The following is a 20,841-nucleotide window of genomic DNA, read 5'->3' on the forward strand; positions in this document are numbered from 1 at the left end:
GAATAGCACTTATCGACCTCAAACTAGATGATAAAGCAGCAGTCATCAAAACATCTGATACTGTTAAAGGACAGAGAGATAGATCAACGGAACAGACTAAACGTGAGAGAATCCCAAAAAGTAGAACTTAGTAGCCCAGTGGTTGATAAAGTGGAAAGTATAAATTATCTAAGGAAAGACTCCTTATCTGATAAAAACTGCTGGGAGCGATGGAAATCAGTCTGACAGAAATTAGGCTTAGAGTTAAATCAACACCTCATAGCGTACTCCACAATACATTCTAAATGGTTATGTGACCTTAATAATCAGACTAGAAAAGAAATTAGAAGAGAAGCAATTCATTTACCCCTCACAGCTATCGGTAGGAGATGTGTTCTTCACCACACAAAGGACAGAGACATTTACCAAAGATAAAATAGATAACTTGGATTACGTGAAACTGGAAAGCTTCTGCATGGACACCATTAATGTGTTTAGGAGAAGGGAAGCAGTTGAATGGGAAAAGGCTTTTTGCATCAGATTTCTCTGGTAAGAGTTTGATGTCTAAGATATATGAACAATTAATAAATACATATGACTAATAGATAAGTGACCAAAGGATGTGTACAGTTCTCAAAAGAACAGCTACAAAGTGTTTACAACCACATGAAAGAATGCTTCAGGTTACTCATAATAAGAGAAATACGAATCGAAACAACTTTGAGGTCTCACCTCATACTCTGCAGATTGACACATATGATTAAAAATGGCCAACAGTCATTGTTGAAAGGGTCATGGGAAGATAGGTACACTAATCCATTGTTGGTGGAGCTGTGAAATGGAATAGCCATTTTAGAAAGCAATTTGGAATTATGCAAGTAAAATGACTAAAATGTCCCTTTGAACCAGTGTCTTCTGTTCAGCCCCAACGGAGCTGTTGATAAGAAGAAAGTCTTCATATTCCAAAATATTTATATCAGGAGTTTTTGTGATAGCTAAGAATTGGGAACAAAGTAGATGTCCATCAATTGGGGAATACCTAAACAGATTGTGGTATGTGAATGTAATGGATATTGCTATGCTATAGAAATGACGTTTGTGAGGAATACAGAGAAGCCTAGAAAGAACTCTGTGAACTGATGCAGAGTGAAGTAAGCAGAGCCAAGAAGACAGTATACACAGTGACTGCAACAACGTAAATGGAAAGAACAACCACACACCAAAAAACTCAAAAGTGAAACCAACAAAATTAACAATTCACCCAGGATTTGAATATAAAAAGATGAGAAGATTTCCCCCCTCGGCCCAATAGAGGCAGGAGGTCTGCAGGTGTCAACTTTGCACATGTTTTCGGGCATTTTTAGTGTGTCAAATAATTGTGCTGACTCCCTTCCCCCCCCTTTAAAAAGCTATTTGTCATATGGGATGATTCTCTGGGAGGGATAGGGTGAGGGATACATGGGATACTATGGGATTTAAGAAACAAAATATCAATTAGAAGTTTATAAATAAAATAAAATGGCATTTTCCATTAAAAAAAGGAATTGACAAGCATTTATTAGGCATCTGCTGTGTGTCACTGTCTCTGGTGATTCTCTAAGATTCTAAGTTGCAGAATAGGCCTTGATTTGCAGTGGGAGAGGTACTTTCTTTTTTTTTTCTTTTAGGCAGTTGGGGTTAAGTGATTTGCCCAGAGTCACACAGCTATTTTAAAAAAAATTTTTTTGTTTTTTTTTTTTTTGCAATTGGGGTTAAGTGACTTGGCCAGGGTCACACAGCTATTTTGGTCTGAGGCTGGATTTGAACTCAGGTCCTCTTGACTTCAGGGCTGGTGCTCTATTTACTGCCCCTGGGAGAGGTAATTTCTTCCCTGGGAGCTCAGGACACTAATGAAATTCCAGCTCTCCTCTAAAAAGAGAACAGGAGGGAAAGACAAAGAGATCCAGCCTCTCCTTCCTGCCCTCAAGGGCTTACATTCTCTCTGGGGAGAAGGGAACATATGGATGAGTGTTTGCAGAGTGAACACAGTCTTAATGCACTCTACACCTTGTGACTTTGGGCTGATCATTTCCCCTTTAAGGGCCTCTGTTTTCTCTGATGTAAAATGAAGAAGACTTTAGATGATTTCTAAATTCTCTTCTAGCTCTAAATCCTGTTTTTTTCTTAACCCTTGCCAGTCACTATGGTCCTGGGCCATCCAGATTAGAAATTGGCCCTTCTCTTCCCTCTTTGATCAAAGCAGCCCATGTTCCTATAAACCCAGAGCTCATTGGCCTCTGAGGTCCTTTCCAGCTCTTAATCTATAAATAAATCTTATCTTAATCTATAAATCTTATAAATAGAAACAAAAAAAATTCAGCAGAACTAACCAACCCAACAGTGATCATGTATGTAGTGTTCTGTACCTGTAGTTCCCCATCTCTTCAAAAAGGGGAAGGAGATAAATTTTCTCTTCTCTTCCATGGGGTCAAGTTTTGGGGCTATTAGCTTTAAAATTTAGAAGTGTTAGGCTTTATACAAGTTTTGTGTCTTTGGTGCCCTACCACGGTGCTTGGCACATCATGGAGCCCTAATAGATCCTTGCTGATTAATTGTGGGCTGGCCCAGGAGCCTGAAGGCCCAAGTTGCCATTATTAACATGGAGAAATCTGGCCCAGTTCCCAAACGGTCTCACAGTGAAAGCACTTGGAGGGCGGGATGTTTCACTTTTGTTTTTGTGTCCCTGAGGTCTGGCTCAGCTTCTGGCACAGAGTAGGCTTTTGATAAATACTTGCTGATTGATTTCTAAACTTTTGGAGGCCATTCCATGTGTAAATTGGGGGTGACTCTGAACCAAAAGCATTATAAATGTTGAGAATGTTACATACATGCCAGCTGTTGCTGTTAGCCCCTCCAAAAGTAAGCCCCATCCTTCTTTCCCAGTAATTCCATTGTTGGGGATGGTCTCCTAGGAGGCCACCTGCACCCTTCACCATCTGTAGGATAGGCCTAATCCTGGCAAAGTTCAGAGGTTGCTAGCCTACCCTCAGATCTCAGGATCTGTACTTTCCCTCTTGCAAGAATAAACCACTTTTTTTGGTGAGAAGGTCTTTCTTCGATTTGAGTAGGATCTATGCTCTCATCCGTTTAGTTTAGGTGTTCCCTTCGGTGACACTGATTGTACCTGCCAGTTCAGCGTGTGAAACCTTCCTCTGTCCTCCCCTGAGTTCTTCATGTTTAGGCCACCCAATGTTTTTGGGAGCTTGCTTCACTTTCTTTTCTCTTATCTTACCTAAACTATTCTGACTTTGGTCAGAATTGCCCCTTCTGATCCTTTACCCCTGGCCTGCTTAGGCCCATTGGATGGAAGGTTTGGGGGCCTATGGTTCTGATCCTCACCCAGCCACTAGCTTTCCAGATGACTTTGGGCTCATCATTTTCCTTCTCTTGGGTTCAGTTTCCTCATTTATAAAATGAAAAGGGTTGAAATAGATGGTGTCTAAGGTGTCTTACAACTCTGACCTATGTTCTGTGTTCTAAGGGCCCATTTAGCCTTGATACCCTGCATTCTAAGGGCCCTTCCCCTGCCATTATTCTGTTTAACCTTCTGTAATTGTGTGGTGCAGTCCCCGACTGTCTCTTTCTCAGTAAGCTTTGTTGGTCCCTGACCAAAACTGCTTTTGGTCCCACTGTCAGATTCTGCATTTGGGAGTTTTCTGTATTTGTTGGGAGTGGGTCGGGAGACCTTGCACCCAACCTAGGAAGAGACGGGTTTCATTCGTTTTACTTTTTTTTTTTTTAATTTTAAAAAATTTTTTTTAGGCAGTTGGGGTTAAGTGACTTGCCCAGGGTCACACAGCTAATGTCAAATGTTTGGTCTGAGGCTGGATTTGAACTCAGGTCCTCCTGACTCCAGGGCCGGTGCTCCATCCACTGCACCACCGAGCTGCCCCCAGGTTTCATTTGGTAACACTCACGCTTCTCTCCCTAGGCCTTGAAGGACCTGAAGGGTAAGACAGAAGCCATCCCATGTGTCATCGGGGATGAAGAAGTATGGACCTCAGATGTGCGGTACCAGGTGTCGGTGAGTGCTTGTGGGCAGGGGCCGGGCCTGGCATGGTAGCTGGAGCTATCTTGCCTTTGGAGCGTTGGCACTGAGGTCTCCCTCTGATTTGGGTCACTCTGTGTCTCTGGAGAGCCATCACTTTGATCTTTGCCTGGGATTGGTGACTTTTGGTGGGATAGAGGATGCTAGTCTTGAATCGCTCTAAGAAAGTGAGCCATTATCCTGACGGCAGTCAGTGTGGGGTGGTGGGAAGCCCTGGCTTTGAGTCCTAGCTCAGCTAGACTCTGAGGTCCTCTTTGATGTTGGGTTACACTCTGGGGATCCTCAGAAATAGGGTGAAAGAGAAGCCCTGGGCTGGGTGGAGGAGGGTGGCCCCAGTCGCTGGGTCCTTCCAGGGAATCCCTGGAAAGGATGCCCCCCTACCAGGTAAGCAATCAGCAGTGAAGGAGTGCAGAAAACCTTGAGTGTTGACTGTGTGCCGAGCCCTCTGAAGACAAATACAAAGGGGAGTGAGGTCTCTGCCTCTTAAGAGCTTACCTTCTGATAAGCCGCAGTTACTTGTGAGCATCTCCCCAGTGTGCTTACTGTTGGAGGCAGAAATCAGTCTAGATCAGACCAGGCTCTTGCTGTCCTGGAACTCCCAGCCTGGTTGGCAGGGGCTGGGACATCAGCGCAGCAGTATTCCCGGAGAAATGTGTTAGACAGGTGCAGAAGTGTTTGCTGTAGTTGGTTTAAAAGGAAGAAGGTAGAAGTGTGAAGGGGAAATCCAAGAAAGCTTCCTGGGAAAGCCGGCCTTGGGTCAGGGGAGGGGTGGCCCCGGCCTGCTGGCTGGGAGTCTGAGGCTGGGGAACTGTTTGCGCTTGGGAGTTCTGAGGCAATCGGGTGTCCATCCTGAGGGTCCAGCGCCAGTGTGGTAGGGCAAGGAAGATCAGGCTGCCTGAGGAGCCCAGTCTGGCAGAGTTTTTGCGCCGATCAGCAGTGAGGTTGGGCCACCAAGTGGCTGCTGCACTTCCAGGGTGAGATAGGGAGACTCAGTCTCAACCCCCCGCCCCCCAAAATACAGCAGGTGGCTGTTAATCTGGGCTTTGAAGGATGGATAAGAACTGAACAGGCCCGAAGAGAGAGAGAGAAGGACCCAATGGGCGCAGGGCACGGGCTGAGTTAAGGCATGTCAGTGGGCAGGAATTGGGCAGATTTGGGGAGTAGCACCAACCTCACTAGCCAGACCCCTGGAGAGCTGCCTGTGCCCTCTGGCCTGGGCCTTCCTCCTGGTGAATGTCCAGGGTCCTGACCTGGGCGTCCCGTAGATCCCGTTTATCATAAACTCTTCCTTCTGAGTTTCCCTGTTACTGTCAAGGGCAGCACCAGTCATCCTCCCGGGTTTAACGCCCGGGTGTCATCCTCAGCACGTCCCTCTCTCCCATTTGTCTCCCCTGCATCCTCACTGGTCTCCCTGCCTCACGCTGTGCTCAGCTGCCGAAGTGATTTTCCTGAAGTGTAGGCATGAACGTGGCCCTCTCCTGCTCAGTCAGCCTTAGTGGTTCCCTCTTAGCTCCGCCCTCCTTACCTTTCCAGGCTTCGGACACTTTCTTCCCCTTCACAAACTCTGGGGTCCAGCCACGGCCTCCCTGCTGCTCCTTGACACCCCATCTCCCAACTCAGCGTCTTTGCACTGATTGCACCCTCCTCCCCGGGCCTGGAACATTCTCTCTTTCCATGTTCCCCTCGTGGAATCCCTGCTTCCTTTAAGACTCAGCTCAGATATCGCCTTGTGTAAGAGGTCTCTCCCTTCCCCCTGCCCCTCAGCTGCTCGGGTCTTTTCTCAGGTTCCTTTCCATCTCCTCTCTATCTGCCTCCCCTTTAGAATGTCAGCTTCTCGAGGGCAAGATCTGTTTCTCTTTTGTCATTGGATGCCTGGGGCCTGGCACACAGTGGTGCCTAATAAATGCTCGTAGTTGATCTGCTTCATCACAGTATAGAAGGGAGGTCAGGTCCGCTTTAAACAGGAGACAAATGCAGTAGAGCAAGATACTCAGAACTGGAAAGGAAGGCTCATATGACTCTGCTTTTGACAGAAGTGGGGACGTCTGGAAGGAAAGACGTTGAGGTCTACTTTAGTCAGAGTGAGATTCTACAGGGAGTATCCAGCAGCCATCGGTGATGGAGGACAGAAGCTCAGGGGAGAAGACCTGCAGGTCCCCTGCCCCGAGAGGCTGCTGAATGAATCCCATGGGGGCTCATGGGTGAGCTTCCCTCCAAGGCCTCTTCTGGCACCAGATGGGTGATCCTGAGGGCATGCGCGCGCGCGCATGTGTGTGTGTATGTGTGTGTGTAGGTTAGGGAGAAGGGGTGATGGGCCACCCCTCCCCAGGATGAATGGTTCTAGAACTTGATGGCTTCTCCTCTTCCTCTTCCCTTCCTTCTCCTTCCCCTCTGATTTCCTTCTTTCCTCTTCCTTCTTCCCTACCCCTTTTCCCTCCCCCTTCCTTCTTCCCCTCCTCCTCTTCCCTCTTCCTCCCTCCCCCCAATGTGGGCAGGAGGGCAGCAGAAACAGGTGGAAAGGGTGAGAGAATCCAGGGTTTGTTTTCCCTGGGGCTGCTGGATGTCCCTTTTTTTTTGAAGTATAATTTTCTTACTTTATTTTTCTTGCGTTTTTGCACAATATGGCTAATATGGAAATATGTTGCATGATTTCACATCTATAATTGATATATTGCTTGCTTACTCAGTAGGTGGGGGGATAGTGAGAGGGAGAGAGAATTTGGAACTCAAAAAAAATCTTTTAAATGTTAAATAATAAATATTAAAAAAAACAAACCTCTACATATACACAGACACAAAAACCCCTTAATCTGCATTATTATTTTTTTTTTAATCTAGAAAGGGAAATAGTGATTATAAAGAACGTGGCTTCATCAAGAACAGATTATGCCCAGTTAAACTTATTTCATTTTTTTTAATAGGATTGCTAAATTGGCAGATAAGGGGGTATGTTGTAAATACAATTTATCTGGATTTTATTTATTTTTCTTTTTTTATTAATTTATTTTTAGTTTTCAACATTCACTTCCATAAGCTTTTGAGTTTTAAATTTTCTCCACCTCCCTCCCCAAGTTGGTGTGTAATCTGATATAGGCTGTACATATACATTCCTATTAAACATATTTTCACATTAGTCATGTTGTAAAGAATTAGAGCCAATAGGAGGAACCATAAGAAAGAAGAAACAAAATAAAACAGAAGAGAAAAAAAAGAGGGAAAATAGTATGCTTTGATTTGCATTCAAACTTCATAGTTCTTTCTCTGGATGTGGATAGCATTTTCCATCGTGAGACCTTTGGAGATGTCTTAGACCCTTGGATTGCTGAGAAGGCTAAGTCTATCAATATTAATCATTGCATAATGTGTCTGTTACAATGTTCTCTTGGTTCTGTTCACTTCACTCAGCATCAGTCCATACAAGTCTTTCCAGGTTTTTCTGAAGTCAACCTGTTCATCATTTCTTATAGCACGATAGTATTCCACTACATTCATATACCACAACTTGTTCAGCCATTCCCCAATTGATGGGCATCCCCTCAATTTCCAGTTCTTAGCCACCACAAAAAGAGCTGCTATGAATATTTTTGTACAAGTGGATCCTTTTCCCTTTTTTATGATCTCTTTGGGATACAGCCCTAGAAGTGCTATTGTTGGGTCAAAGGGTATTGGATGTCCTTTCACCACATAAAGAGGAGTGAAAAGCAGAGAGTCCAGGAGGCCTGGCTTTGAGTCCAGGGTTGTGCACTTGCTACCTGTGCTGACCTTGGTTAAGTTGTTTAATCTTTTGGTGCCTCAGTGTTTTTATCTGTAAAGTAGGGACAGTCATACTTGCACTATGTCCCAGGGTTGTTATGAGGAAGGACCTTTGTAAACCTTACGATACAAATCTTATAATGTAAATTGTTATTATCATTTTACTTGACTAACTGCTTTCTGGGCATTGTGGGGATTTGAGAGTTGTGCCAGCATGCAGTGGTGAAGCATGGTAGATTCAGAGTCACACGTTTTGGGGGCCTGGCCTCCCAGTGTGGAGGACTCTTCCTCTGACAGCATCACTCAGCCATTGACTCTGCACCTGGTCTTGGAGGCTTGATTGTCTGGGACAGAGAGGTTTAGTGATGTGCCCAGGGTCACACAGCCAGAATGGGTCAGAGGGGGACTTGAACTTTGTCCTCCTGACTTCCAGGACAGCTCTCTGTCCATTGTGCCATATTGCCTCTGGCTGTGCACATGCTTAATATATGTCTTAATAGAGCTGGCCTAAGTTTGAATCCCAGTTCTTCCATTTCCTGCTTTGTGACCTTGGGTAAGCCATCCACGTCTCAGCTTCCTCACCTGTAGAATGAAGGGGGATAAACTAGCTGAACTCTGAGTTACCGTCTAGCCTCCAATCCTTTGCTCTTATGACATAGAAAAGAAAATCCCATTGCAGGAAATGTGTTAGAATGTAAACTCCCGGAGGGCAGGGATCATGTCACTTCACATTACATGCTTGCGCAGCAGTAATGCTTTACACAGAAGTGTGCACAGAGTGTTGAGGTGTCAGCAGACAGTGGACATTCAGAGCCACAGAGTTGGTACAGACCAATCTTAGGGTCCTGTGGCTTGTCAGCCTTCCCTCCTGGTGCTAGAAGCTCTTTATTTTTCTCCCAGAATCTCTTGGTTTCTGGATTGTTTGCACATGTAAACACGTGGGTTTGGCGGGGGGGTGACCCTCAGGTAAAGTGAGTGAGATCCTAGGGAGGTCCTCGTGAATGGGGGACTGGGGAGGAGGACGGGGAGGAATTTTGTACCATCCTGCTCTGCAGGGGCCAGGGGAGGTAAAGGATTGAGTCTGATGGAGGTCAGAGAAAAAGGGAGGCCTGACAGGGTGGCAGGTGAGGTGGGAGGATGAGGACGAGGAGGGGGAGGGAGAAGGAACTGAAAGCTTTGCAGTCTTTGTCATCTTGAGCAAGCCCTCCTCAGTCAACCTCTCCCTGTCAGTTAAAGCTGGGTGTAGGAGAAGGGTGACTTCAGGATGAAATGAGCCCAAAGGGTCCCTCCAGCTCCACATTCTGTGGCTCTGTCACTAAACCTAATTTGTCTGTGCCTGGGGGATGTCTGTCTGGGGTCTTTCCCTTCCAGTGTCAGCCGTTGCCTCCAAATGAAGTTAGGAAAGCTATCAGGAAGGGTGGGGAACATTGGTGAGGGTGGGGTGAAGATAGTGGGATTAAATAAGTGAAATACTCTGAAAGGTGGTGACCCAGAGAGTTGTCAGTGACTCGGCATGTTCTCTCTCTCCAGCCATTTAACCATGGGCATAAGGTGGCCAAATACTGCTATGCTGACAAGGTGGGTACCTCCCCATGATTCTTTCCCTTTTCTTTTGTTCTTTCTCCCTTACTCCCTCCTCCCAAGTTCTGAAAATTTTTGGTGTTTACTCTGGGGTGGGGGGTGGTGTTGGAGCTGGAGTAAGGACCACCCTTTCTGCTTCCTCAAACTGTGGGATCCCTGAGGATGGAAGGTAGCCCCAGTGGTGTCTGTGTGTGGGGGGGATGCTGCCTCACTTGAGATGGGAGCCCTCCTCACTACTCTTAACTGTATCCCCAAAGGGCTTTTGGTTCTGGGGGAGGGCATCAGGACTCTTGCCCTCAGACCCAGGAGGTAGTGTCACCTCATCTCCTTTGCATTTTCCAGGCCCTACTCAACAAAGCTATTGAGGCTGCCCTGGCTGCCCGGAAGGAGTGGGACCTGAGGCCCATTTCAGATCGGGCTCAGATCTTTTTGAAAGCTGCAGACATGCTGAGTGGCCCCCGAAGGGCAGAGATCCTCGCCAAAACCATGTTTGGACAGGTGAGAAATGGGGATGGGCTGTGGAGTGTTGTGGGTGTTGCATGTGCCCTCTGATCCTAGGCCACAAGGATGAGAGGTAACTCTGGCTCAGGGAAAGAGAGAAAATACTTTTTCCTCCTCTTTTAAGATTTCTATTGGTTTCTTTTACTTTTTACCTAACTTTCATTTCTGAACATGTCCCTCTCCCCTCCTCTGTCTAGTGAGCCATCCCTTGTGGCAAAGATTTATTTATTTATTTTGTTTTTATTTTTATTAATTTATTTTGATTTATCAACAATCACTTCCATAAGCTTTTGAGTTTTAAATTTTTCTCCCCCTCCCTCCCCAAGACCAAGACGGCGCACAATGTGATATAGGCTATACATTTACATTCCTATTAAACATATTTTCACGTTAGTGATGTTGTAAGTAAGAATTAGAACCAATAGGAGGAACCACCAGAAAGAGGAAACAAAACTCAACAGAAGAGAAAAAAAATAGCAAATAGTATGCTTTGATCTTCATTCAAACTCCATAGTTCTTTCTTTGGATACAAGGATCTAAGACATCTCCAAAGGCCTGATGTTTCCATCATGAGGCCTTTGGAGATGTCTTAGATCCTTGTATTGCTGAGAAGGGTTAAGTCTATCAATATTAGTCATTGCACAACGTGGCTGTTATTGTGTACAATGTTCTCCTGGTTCTGCTCACTTCACTCAGCATCAGTTCATGTAAGTCTTTCCAGGTTTTTTTGAAGTCAGCCTGCTCATCATTTCTTATAGCACAGTAGTATTCCATTACATTCATATACCACACTTGTTCAGCCATTCCCCAACTGATGGGCATCCTCTCAATTTCCAATTCTGTGGCAAAGATTTAAAGAGAAAGGGACAGAGCGGTTCAGTAAAGCCAATGACACATGACCACATCTGAGAGCGCGGACAGTGTGACATACCTGTGGGCTCCACCTCCTTTCTCATTGCCTCAATGGGGCACGTACCTGTGACCAGCCCTCGAGGCTTCGCCTCCTCACACCTGTGTGGTGTCACAAGGCCCTCTGCCCGGGGTTGTGGAGCTTGAGCCTCTGGGCAGCAGGAGGTTTAGACCTGGTTCTGAGCCATTACACGTGTCTCCCCAACTCCTCGCACCATGTGGGACATGTAGGAGGTGCTTAATAAAATGCTTGTTGATTGATTGATTCTTCAGTACTTATTGAGAGGGAGCCCCCTGAAAGGGAAGATCCTCGTGTCACAGCTATAAGGGGCCTACCTGTGCATGCAGTGGGACTCTCCCCTCTAGGACCTCCAGCCCATGGCCATCTAGTGAAGTGTGCCACGGAGGCTCCTTCGGGGCAGCTCTAACTTGTAGAGATTTTCTCCTTAGAAAAGTGAAGGTTTGCCCGATTCTGCCCTTTGGGGCCAAGCAGAGCCAGACTCAACCTTCTTCAGATAACCTGAAGACAGGACAGTCCCCAGCCTCCCAACCCCAGCTTCTCTTCTCCAGGTTGAACACCCCTGGTTCCTTCCGTTGACTGTGGGCCTCAGAGCCAGGAGTGATTGGGGAGATTCTCCTACGACACAGCCTGTTGTCTAGGTGCCTTCTGTCTTCTTGATGTCCTTCCTAAAATGTAGTGTCTAGAACGAAGCCCATTGCCCCAGACCTTGTTCCACTCCATATCCCAGGCCCTCTGTGCCTCAGGAGATGCTTGTTTGTGAGGCACTGTGGCCAAACACGTCCTAGCCAGGCGGCCAGCTTTTTGGTGAAGAGCCTTCCCACGTCCAGCCAGGCCAGTCCTCAGGTGACATGGACCTAGCCTGTCACTGGGTCCTTAGCCAAGGGCTTTCCAGCATTGGAGGACCTGTCAGGACTTAGACCCCACTGGTCCAGCCTCCCAGAGCCTGGCGTCCCCTCCATCCCTTGCTGAGAGCTGTCAGAACCTCTTGTTGGGGCGTGACTGAATTTTCCCCATGAGGTTGATTTCGGCAGCTGTGGGGCTATGGGGAACTAGTGACATCACAGGTGGATTGGCTTTAAGTGAGGCAGAGCTGTACAAAGTCCTCAGCCTCAGTCTCTTTTCCTAAGTCATTGAAGTCTAGTGGCAGGACAAAAGTTAAGCGGCTGGTGATGGCCCCAGAAGCTTCTTTGGTGCCTGACCAAGCCCTGCACACCTGCTTCAGTCCCTTCATGGTTGGTGGAACAAACTGTTCTCATCTCCCATTCTGCTGGGGGAGGTCTCCACATGCTTGGGCAGACATCCCCTCATTTACCCTCAACCTGGTTTAGCCCATCTACAGAGATTGTTCACTGGGGTTTACTGCTCATGCTCCACCTTCTTGGAGGACACCAAAGGTGAATGAGGAGCCCTGAAAAGGGCTTGGTGGCTGTCACACCAGAAGAGCTGGTCCTCCCTGAATACTCACTCCATTCAGGCAGCTAGGCACAGTGGGTAGAGGGCTGGGCCTGGAATCAGAAAGACCTGAGTTCAAATCCAGCATCTGACTCTTACTAGTTGAGTGACCCTTGTCAGGTCATTTAGCTTCTCCTGCTTCAGTTTCCTCAATTGTAAAATGGGGATAATAATAATTCTTCCGTCCTAGGTTTGTTGTGAGGATCAAATAACATAATATTTGTCATATACATAGTATACTACCTAACAGATAGTAGGTTCCTTATAAATGCTTGTTCCCTCCTCTTCGGATGATTATTTTTCAGCCCCAAGGCTAGTAGAAATCTTTTTCGTGGACTGTCTACTTTGCTACTGCCTTAAGCATTTCCCTACTTGTGGTTTAACTGGTGGCCCCAGTTTGTGGGCTCAGCCTCAACATCGGCTGGTTTTCTTGAAAACAAAACAAAAAGACTGATCTTGCATAGTTTTGTATCACCCACATTTCTTAATGTGTTCCATGGCACCCCAGCCACCCTTCCGACGTCATTCAGCCAAACTGACCAACCTCAGAGAAGCATGGCCTATTATGCAGTGCCCCAGGCCCCAGGCTCTTCTCCCATCCTTCATCTCTTAGATCATGTCCACGTTTAGCCATTCATTGTGTTTCCTGGGCCTCGGCACTCCTGACTCTGCTGTTTGCTAGCTGGGCCTGTGGAGGGTGAACCGGGTGATGGAGGTGTGAGCCCTGGGTGACCTCAGGCAGGCCACTCCTCTGCTGCGGGCCTTGCTTTTCTCATCTGTAAAATGGAGATCATGTTGTCCTTCCCCGCCGCACCAGGAGGGTACTGCTCCTTAATATAAGTAGTATGATACAATACTGCTTAAAATGAGGGTTCTTCTCTCTCTGGCACTTGGAGTATTGTGTGTCAGCTAATGATAGTAATAAATTCTGCCCGCTCATGTCTAGACTCTGAAGTTCCATTTGGGCAGAACTGCCGTCTGAATTGAATAACGCACTCAGTGCTGAGCATATTGTTATACATACAGTGTGCATTTAGTAAGTATTTGTCACCTTGTATTGTTATTGTTCCTTCTAGGGCAAAACCGTGATGCAGGCCGAGATCGACGCTGCCGCCGAGCTGATTGACTTCTTCAGATTCAACGCCAAGTTTGCCATGGAGCTGGAGGGCGAGCAGCTCATCAGCGTCCCTCCCAGCACCAACACAGTGGTCTACCGAGGCCTGGAGGTAGCTTGGGGGGTGATGAGCCGGGAGGGGGCTCCCCACGCTTGCCCTGCTGGGCCTTGACCTCCCCACCCCCTCTTCCACAGGGCTTCGTGGCCGCCATCTCTCCCTTTAACTTCACAGCAATCGGAGGCAACCTGGCCGGGGCTCCGGCCTTGATGGTGAGTACGGGCTGGGTCAGGGCCAGGAGGGTGGGGTCTCTGTGCTCCCGTCGCCTCTGCGGAAAAGGGCCCGAGCCGGCAGGGAGGGGGCGCGGAGGTGCTTCCTTGCATCCTTGTTTGAGACCAGGCTTAGTCAATGTCATCTCACGACAGTCAGCTTTAATTGTTTTCAGCAAGCTAAGAGCTAGGGACACAAAGGCAGAGGCCAAACCCTGCCCTTCGGCAGCTCCCAGTCCGGTCGGGGAGACCACATGGAAATAGTGAGGCTCCTGGGCTTGGGGCAGCTAGGTGGCACGGTGCACAGAGCACTAGGCCTGGAGTCAAGAAGGCCTGAGTTCACTTCCAGCTTCAGACATCTGTTAGCTGTGTGACCCGTGGCAAGTCACTTAACCCTGCCTGCTTGGTAAAATGGAGATAATAACAGCACCCACCTCAGAGGGTTGTTGTGATGATGAGATTTCTGTAAAGCGCCTATCACCGTGCCTAGTACCTGGTAGGTGCCGTGTCAATGCTCATTCCTTCCCTAGCCCCAGATGGAGACAAAGTCCACGAGAGCTGGGTTAGTCCAAGATTCGCTGGAGTTTGTTATGGTGATTAGAATCAGTCATTCAGCACCAATCTATTGCGTGCCGTGTTAGGCTCTGTATAAATGGCCCTTGTCCTCGAGGAGCCATGTACAGAGGGAAGCAAGCATCAGATGGATAGGAAGGGATTTCAAGGAAGCTGGAAGGGACCTTAGAGGTCACTCAGGCCAGTCCCCTCATTTTACAGAGGAAGAAACTGAGTCCCTGAGAGGTTATGGGCATTCACCAGAAGTGTGTGTGCTTCCTGCAGAAGACCCAGAGTGAGGTCCTTGGGCGTGAGGGGCCGAGGGTCAAAGGACCTCGTGAACGAATGTGTGAAGGCAGGAAAGGAGAGTGAAGGTGCATGTCTGCACATTCTGGGAAGTGTGGTAGCAGCAGCAGCGTCATCACAACAGCACCAACAATAGCTAATGTTTATATAGCACCTACTGTGTGCTGGGCTCTGGGCTGAGCACTTTACAAGCATTATCTCATTTGATCCTTACCCCAATCCCGGGAGGTAGGGGCTGTTATTATCCCCATTTTACAGATGAGGAAACTGAGGCAGGCAACAGTTTAAGGGTCACACCGCTAGTAGGTATTTGAGGCTGGATTTGAACTCGGGTCTTCCTGACTGTAGGCCCAGTGCTCTGTCCAGCGTGGCATCGCCTACCTGGCATATGTATAGGAATGGGGAAGGCGTAGATGCCCAGCCTCCTACATGCTCCCTCCTGTCCCAGGGCAATGTAGTGATGTGGAAGCCCAGTGACACAGCTATTCTGGCCAGCTACACTGTGTACAAAGTCCTCCGAGAGGCCGGTCTCCCCCCAAACATCATCCAGTTTGTCCCTGCCGACGGGCCCGTCTTTGGAGACACGATCACCAGCTCGGAGCACTTCTGTGGGCTCAATTTCACTGGCAGTGTGCCGTAAGTCTGGAGGGTCTGGGGACGTGCAGCCTGGGAGGAGTGGGCCTGGGGGCAGCCTTCCAAGTGTGGCCAACCAGTGAAATCTGAGAGATCGGACCTGGAAGTTGGGGGGAGGGGTAACGGTCCGTGGTCCTCTGCCCTGGCCAGGCTGCGTCCGGGTCTCAGTGCCACAGGAGCAGCGTTGGCCGTTGCAGAGTGTCCAGAGCAGGGCGGTCAGAGCGCCCCAAACGAGGGACAGTAGCAGGCATTGGGGCATTTGGTCTAAATTAGAGACTTCTTCTTGGGGTGGGGGGATCAGACTTGTCCTGCTCAGCCCCAGAGGACAGGACTGGACACCATGTGGCCGAGCTGACGAGAGGCAGGTTTAGGATAAACGCCTGAGTTAGAGCTTTCTAAAAGTGAGACAGTGAGCTCCCTGTCAATGGGGGTATGCCAACAGAGGTGGGATGACCAGTCGTCTGGGCTCCTGTTCAAGGAGGGGTCGGACTCTAGGATCTGGGCTTATGCACTTCCTTTGATCAGGAAAGGGCCCCCCTTCTGCCTGAGGCCAGCTGTAATTATTAGGGCTTTCTCCCTTTGGTTCAGCCCAAATCTGTTTCCCAGCCCTCTCCATTCCCAGAACACCTTTGCCCCAGAATCACGTGGGGCTCTGCTTGCTTGGGACGCACTCCCCTCCGGGATGCTGGGACCCCAGGGAGCACCAGGGGCGTCGCCCTGCAGCAGAGGAGAGCAGCCAGTATCGACAGTGCTGGGAAGTTTGCCCATGGCTCTTACCTTGTTTGGAGAGGAGCTCTCCTCTCTCTGGCCTTTCAAGTTTCTTCCTTGGGAGAGAGGGAGCATAATTGTTATCCCCCATTTTGCAAATGAAGAAACCAAGGCTCAGAGCCGAACCTCTTAGAGCCCCATGGCAAGTACACTCCAGTTCAGGGCTAATCCTGGGGCCCCCGACTCCTCATTGTTGCTTTTCCTTGTTGTTGTTCAGTTGTTTCAGTCATCTCCAACTCTTCATGACCCTGTGGACCTCTGTCCATGGGGTTTGCTTAGCAAAGATACTAGAGTGGCTTGCCATTTTCTTCTCCAGGGCAAACAGAGGTTAAGTGACTTGCCCAAGGTCACACAGCTAAGAAGTTTCTGAGGCTGCATTTGAACTCGGATCTTCCTGACCCCAAGCCCAGTGCTCTACCCACTCTGCCACTTAGCTTCCCCTTTTCCTACTCTCCTGTTAAGGCCCTGCCCCTTTTTAGGCAGCATAGCCTGTGCCCAGAAATGGCTGTGTGGCCGTGGGCAAGCCGGGTCCTCTGAGCCTCAGCTGACTTGTCTGTGAGTGAGAGGCTCAGATGAAATATCTTCAAGACCCTCCCAGCTCTGACTTTGTCTGTTCTGGCATCCCATGTTCTCACATCCTTCCTGGTTTGGACATTGTTTGTTCTAAGACTCCCTTGTATTGACATTCTGGGGCTCTGCTTCTGAAACCTTCTGGTCCCTGGTGCACCCCATACCTGCTGGTCCTCCCCGGGGAGGATGTGCTGAGCTCCCTCAGGCAGAATTGCTGAAGAGGGTTGTTTTCCAGAAGTCCCTGCCTCCCGCTGAGCAGAGCTTCTGTCCCCACAGGCCCCAGGCTATTAGAGAGGGGAGCGGGCAAGGCTGGCTTCTGCCATGCTTTGATGAGTGTGGGGCTCCAAGCTAGGAAAGCCATAAATTAGTATTAGGCACTGTGTCGCCTGTGAGGAGGCGATTAGCATTTTTATTGTTTGGTGCCGCTAGGGTTGGTCACACTGCAGGCCCCGGGGAGGAGGAGCTGGAGACCTTGTGGATGGAGCGCTGGAGCCCGAGGACTCTGCTCCAGGTCCCTGGAGGCCCATGCTGCTCAATCCCCTTTCATCTAAACTCTGACTTCTTCCCAAGGTGGGGCCCTGAGCCTTCCTCTTTGAGGAGTCTCTGCAGCTATCATTAGCAAGGGGCCAGGTCAGCTGAGATAACTAACTGCTAGTTTAACCCCAAAGTGGCAGGGTCCTCCTTTCCTCACCTTCCCTTCATGCCCACATGTGTCTGTTTCAGGACCTTTAAACACCTATGGAAGCAAGCGGCAGACAACTTGGATCGTTATCACACCTTCCCACGTTTGGCAGGAGGTAAGGCTGCCCCCAGCTTGGAATCCCTCTCAGCTTGGCCATCCTGTGTTCTAAGGGCCCTCCCAGCTCTCACATTCTCTGATTTAAGGTCTCTTTCATCTCTTCTCAAGTGATGATGGCTGTGCACATTTCTTTAACACTGCAAGCTTTACAAAGTGCTTTCCACATAACCCATAGATGCTGGGGACCGTAGGTTGTCATATCTTCATTTCATAGCTGAGGAAATTAAAGCCCAGAGGAGAAGTGACTTGCCCAGGGTGGCACAGCTGATAAGTGGCAGGTCTTCCTGACTCCCGTCTGTCCGTGTGTACCCTTTTTGCTCTGACAGTCTCTGTTCTCTGAGGTCTCTTCTGGCTTTGAGACCCTACCCATTAGAGAAGCCCTGTTGCATGTACCTGTATCTGTGACCAGCACTGAAGAGAGAATTTCACAGATCCAGCGCCTGGAGGCCATGTGATGTAGTGGATTTGGAGTCTAACCCCGATTCAGATTCCAGCTTTTCCATTCACTGTGTGGGCCCTCAGCTTTCTCACCTGTGAAATGAAGGGGCTGGGCTTGGTCCTGCCCATTCTGAGGTCCCTTCTGACCCTGACATCCTCTGGTCCTTCCTTAACCTTCTCATCCCTCGCAGGACTTTGAGATCCCACTGCAGTGGCTGGCCCCCTTCCTCGGGATCCCCTGGACCCTCCCCTCATCTTTTCTTCCTTCTCCTTCCTCAGAGTGCGGTGGGAAGAACTTCCATTTTGTCCACAGCTCGGCGGATGTGGCCAGCGTGGTGAGCGGGACGTTGCGCTCCGCCTTTGAGTATGGTGGCCAGAAGTGTTCGGCCTGCTCGCGCCTCTATGTCCCCAACTCGCTGTGGCCCACGATCAAAGAGCAGCTTCTGCAGGAGCACAGCCAGATCCGAGTGGGAGATGTGAGCGGCCCTTGCGTCCCTGGGCTCCTGGCGTCCGGACTGGGGATGGTGTTCAGACCCTGGTTCCGCCCCTTCTTCCCAGGGTCACCTCGTGCCGGTCTCCTCTGTACCTCAGTGGCTCCGTTTCCTTATTTAGAAAATGAGCCGGTTGGCCTGTGCGGTCCCCACCAGCTCCAAGCCCATGCTTAGGATTAGGTGCTCTCAGGGAGCACCAGGCTTGGAGGGCAGGCCTAGGCTTGAGTTGCGTTCCTGTTTTCCAGGGCCCAGCTCAGCTGGTTCTCTTGGCCTCATCTCCAGGCCCAGTGGCCACAGCATCCTTCAGAGACCGTGCCCTGATGACCAGCAGTGTTGTAGCCTAGCTCTGTGGAGGGACCAGGCACACCACAGAAGGCGTAGCTCTTTGAAATGCTGGGCTTTGCTTTACTTACCACAACCTGAGGGAGGAAATACAATGAGTTTAGCCCTGTTTTTTCATAAAACAAAACTGAGGCTCCTGACTTGAGAAGGGCAGGAGAAATGCTAGCCTTTCCCCTAGGCCCAGGCCAGTTTTTTGTCTGCTCATTACCTGGGGCTGTTTTTCCCTAAGGTGCCCGTGGGAAGTTTCCCCATTTCCCAAGTACTGTGGGCCAGGATGCTAGGCTGGGCTGAGGCTGGAAGAGCTTCTCTTGACCTCAGGCCCACCGGTGACTTGGCCTTGTTTCCTCTACTTTCCCTTGGCCCCCCTCTAGCCTGTGGAGGATTTTGGAACATTCTTCTCTGCTGTCATTGATGCCAAGGTAAGAATCTTTGTTTCCTCTGGCTGCCGTGATGCACCAGGGACCATGGGTGGTCGGGGCTTTGTGGAGATGAGTCCTTGCCTTCCTATCCCTGGCTTTGGAGGGTGGAGCGCAGACTCGTTCTTCTCCTGCGGCAGCTTCCAGTCTGATAAGGGAGATGGCCCCTGTCCTCAGGCAATCCTTAATCTCAAGGGGTTCTAGGACACCCCTTGAATGGACAACTGTGTGGGGCTGAGAGTACAGATAGAAAACAGGAAGCAGCCCTGCCCTGGAGGAGCTCACATTCTTCACTGGAAGAAATAGTACATGTTCAAGAGCCCAGCTTCAGGGCTGATCACTGACTAGAGCTGAGGGGCCCCAGGTGTGGCAGGCAGTTGCTGGGGTCTGAAGAGTCTGGATGGCTCAGTGGCAGCCAAGTGGATAGGCAGGGCCCTGGAAGGGTTGTTGTGTGGGACCTCCGGTGTAAGAGGAGACAGGTCATTCTTTCCTCTGGACAGCCTTGAGTGAGGTCTGGGTGCCCAGGGCAGAAGGAAGGGTGAAGAGGCAGACCTAATGCATGGTTAGGCCTCACCTCACTTCTCAATGTAGAAAAAGACAGACTAGAAACATCCTTCAGATGCCCAGCCTCCAGAATTGCTAGTCACCCACCTGGTACACAAGCACTATTGCATGCTTGCCTCCGGCGGCCAGACGGCAATCTTGTGCTACTCTCTCCCGGGGGTGGGGGAGGGAGTCTTGATTTTGACCAGCATGGTGAAGAGCTTAGGGTCTCAAAGAGCCTCTCCCCTGACACTACAGCTGGGCCCAGAGGGTATGGAGTGTCATCTGGTCTGACCTCCCCAGTAGGCCCTGGGAGGGCAGCCTCCCAGCCCCGTGGTCTCTGACCTTTCGTGTCTTCCCAGGCTTTTGGGCGCATTAAGAAGTGGCTGGAGCACATCCGGTCCTCACCCAACCTCAGCATCCTGGCCGGGGGTCAGTGTGATGACTCCGTGGGCTACTTTGTCCAGCCCTGCATTGTGGAGAGCAAGGACCCGCAAGACCCCATCTTGAAGGAGGTGGGTGGGGATGGGCATGGGCCTAGGGATGCCCGGGGTGGACAGGTGGCAGCAGCTCAGGCCCAAGGCCGGCACATTGTGGGGAAACTGAGGCCTCAAGAGGTCAGAGAGTCAGGATTTAGAACTGAAAGGGGCCTCAGAGTGTCTAGTCCTACCCCTGCATTTTTTTTCATTTTTACATCCTACTTGGTAGGTCAGTGAAGTCAGACAACCAAGCAGTCGGTAGCTGATGCTGGAGACTCTGCGCTGAAGGGGGCAAGGTGCTTGTTCTCAGCTCTTCTCATGGGCCAGATTGGTCATCATAATTCCACAGCCAACCCTTTCATTACCAGTGAGGCCACTCAGAGAAGCATCTGAGACTGGTTTTAACAGGATAGGAGGAAACTTAGGGGGTATCTGGGCCAACACCCCCATTTTACAAGTGGGGAGATGGACCCAGAGGAGTTCAGTGACTCAGATGATGCCGGGCCGCAGCACTGGGAAGCCACAATTCATGTTCGTCACTGTCTCTGCTGCACCAGAGTAACCTGCCTATAGGCCCAGAGGGAGTACCTAGCTCTTTGGCTCCTCTGAGTCTGCATTCTGTGGTCATTTCTCAGGACTTCACTGCCTCTCAGGTGGGGGCCAGGAGGGAGGAGAATGGGGAAAGAGCAATTTTTGTCCAATATGTCTGCCTAGGCACTGCAGTCTAGTTGGGAGTCAGGACTCCCAGAATCAAAAAATGCCAGTGCTGGAACATAGTGTCAGAGCTGAGAAGGCCCTGAGAACCCAGGATGTCAGAGCTGGGAGGGCCCTGAGAACCC

General features: G+C 49.6%; 1 protein-coding gene across 1 annotated transcript in view; it reads left to right on the forward strand.

The window, feature by feature from the left end:
• Positions 1-20,841, forward strand: part of LOC114028529 (delta-1-pyrroline-5-carboxylate dehydrogenase, mitochondrial) — a 36,289-nt gene that overhangs the window by 11,522 nt on the left and 3,926 nt on the right. Inside the window, exons 3-12 of the mRNA XM_027842799.1 lie at positions 3,950-4,042; positions 9,350-9,397; positions 9,743-9,898; positions 13,361-13,510; positions 13,594-13,668; positions 14,972-15,159; positions 17,218-17,291; positions 18,011-18,207; positions 18,936-18,983; positions 19,886-20,038. Of these exons, the coding sequence (XP_027698600.1) occupies positions 3,950-4,042; positions 9,350-9,397; positions 9,743-9,898; positions 13,361-13,510; positions 13,594-13,668; positions 14,972-15,159; positions 17,218-17,291; positions 18,011-18,207; positions 18,936-18,983; positions 19,886-20,038 (1,182 nt within the window). The remainder of the gene's footprint in view (positions 1-3,949; positions 4,043-9,349; positions 9,398-9,742; positions 9,899-13,360; positions 13,511-13,593; positions 13,669-14,971; positions 15,160-17,217; positions 17,292-18,010; positions 18,208-18,935; positions 18,984-19,885; positions 20,039-20,841) is intronic.

Source organism: Vombatus ursinus, unplaced genomic scaffold (assembly GCF_900497805.2).
Source record: "Vombatus ursinus unplaced genomic scaffold, bare-nosed wombat genome assembly UNPS02014884.1, whole genome shotgun sequence".
NCBI classification, from domain to species: domain Eukaryota; kingdom Metazoa; phylum Chordata; class Mammalia; order Diprotodontia; family Vombatidae; genus Vombatus; species Vombatus ursinus.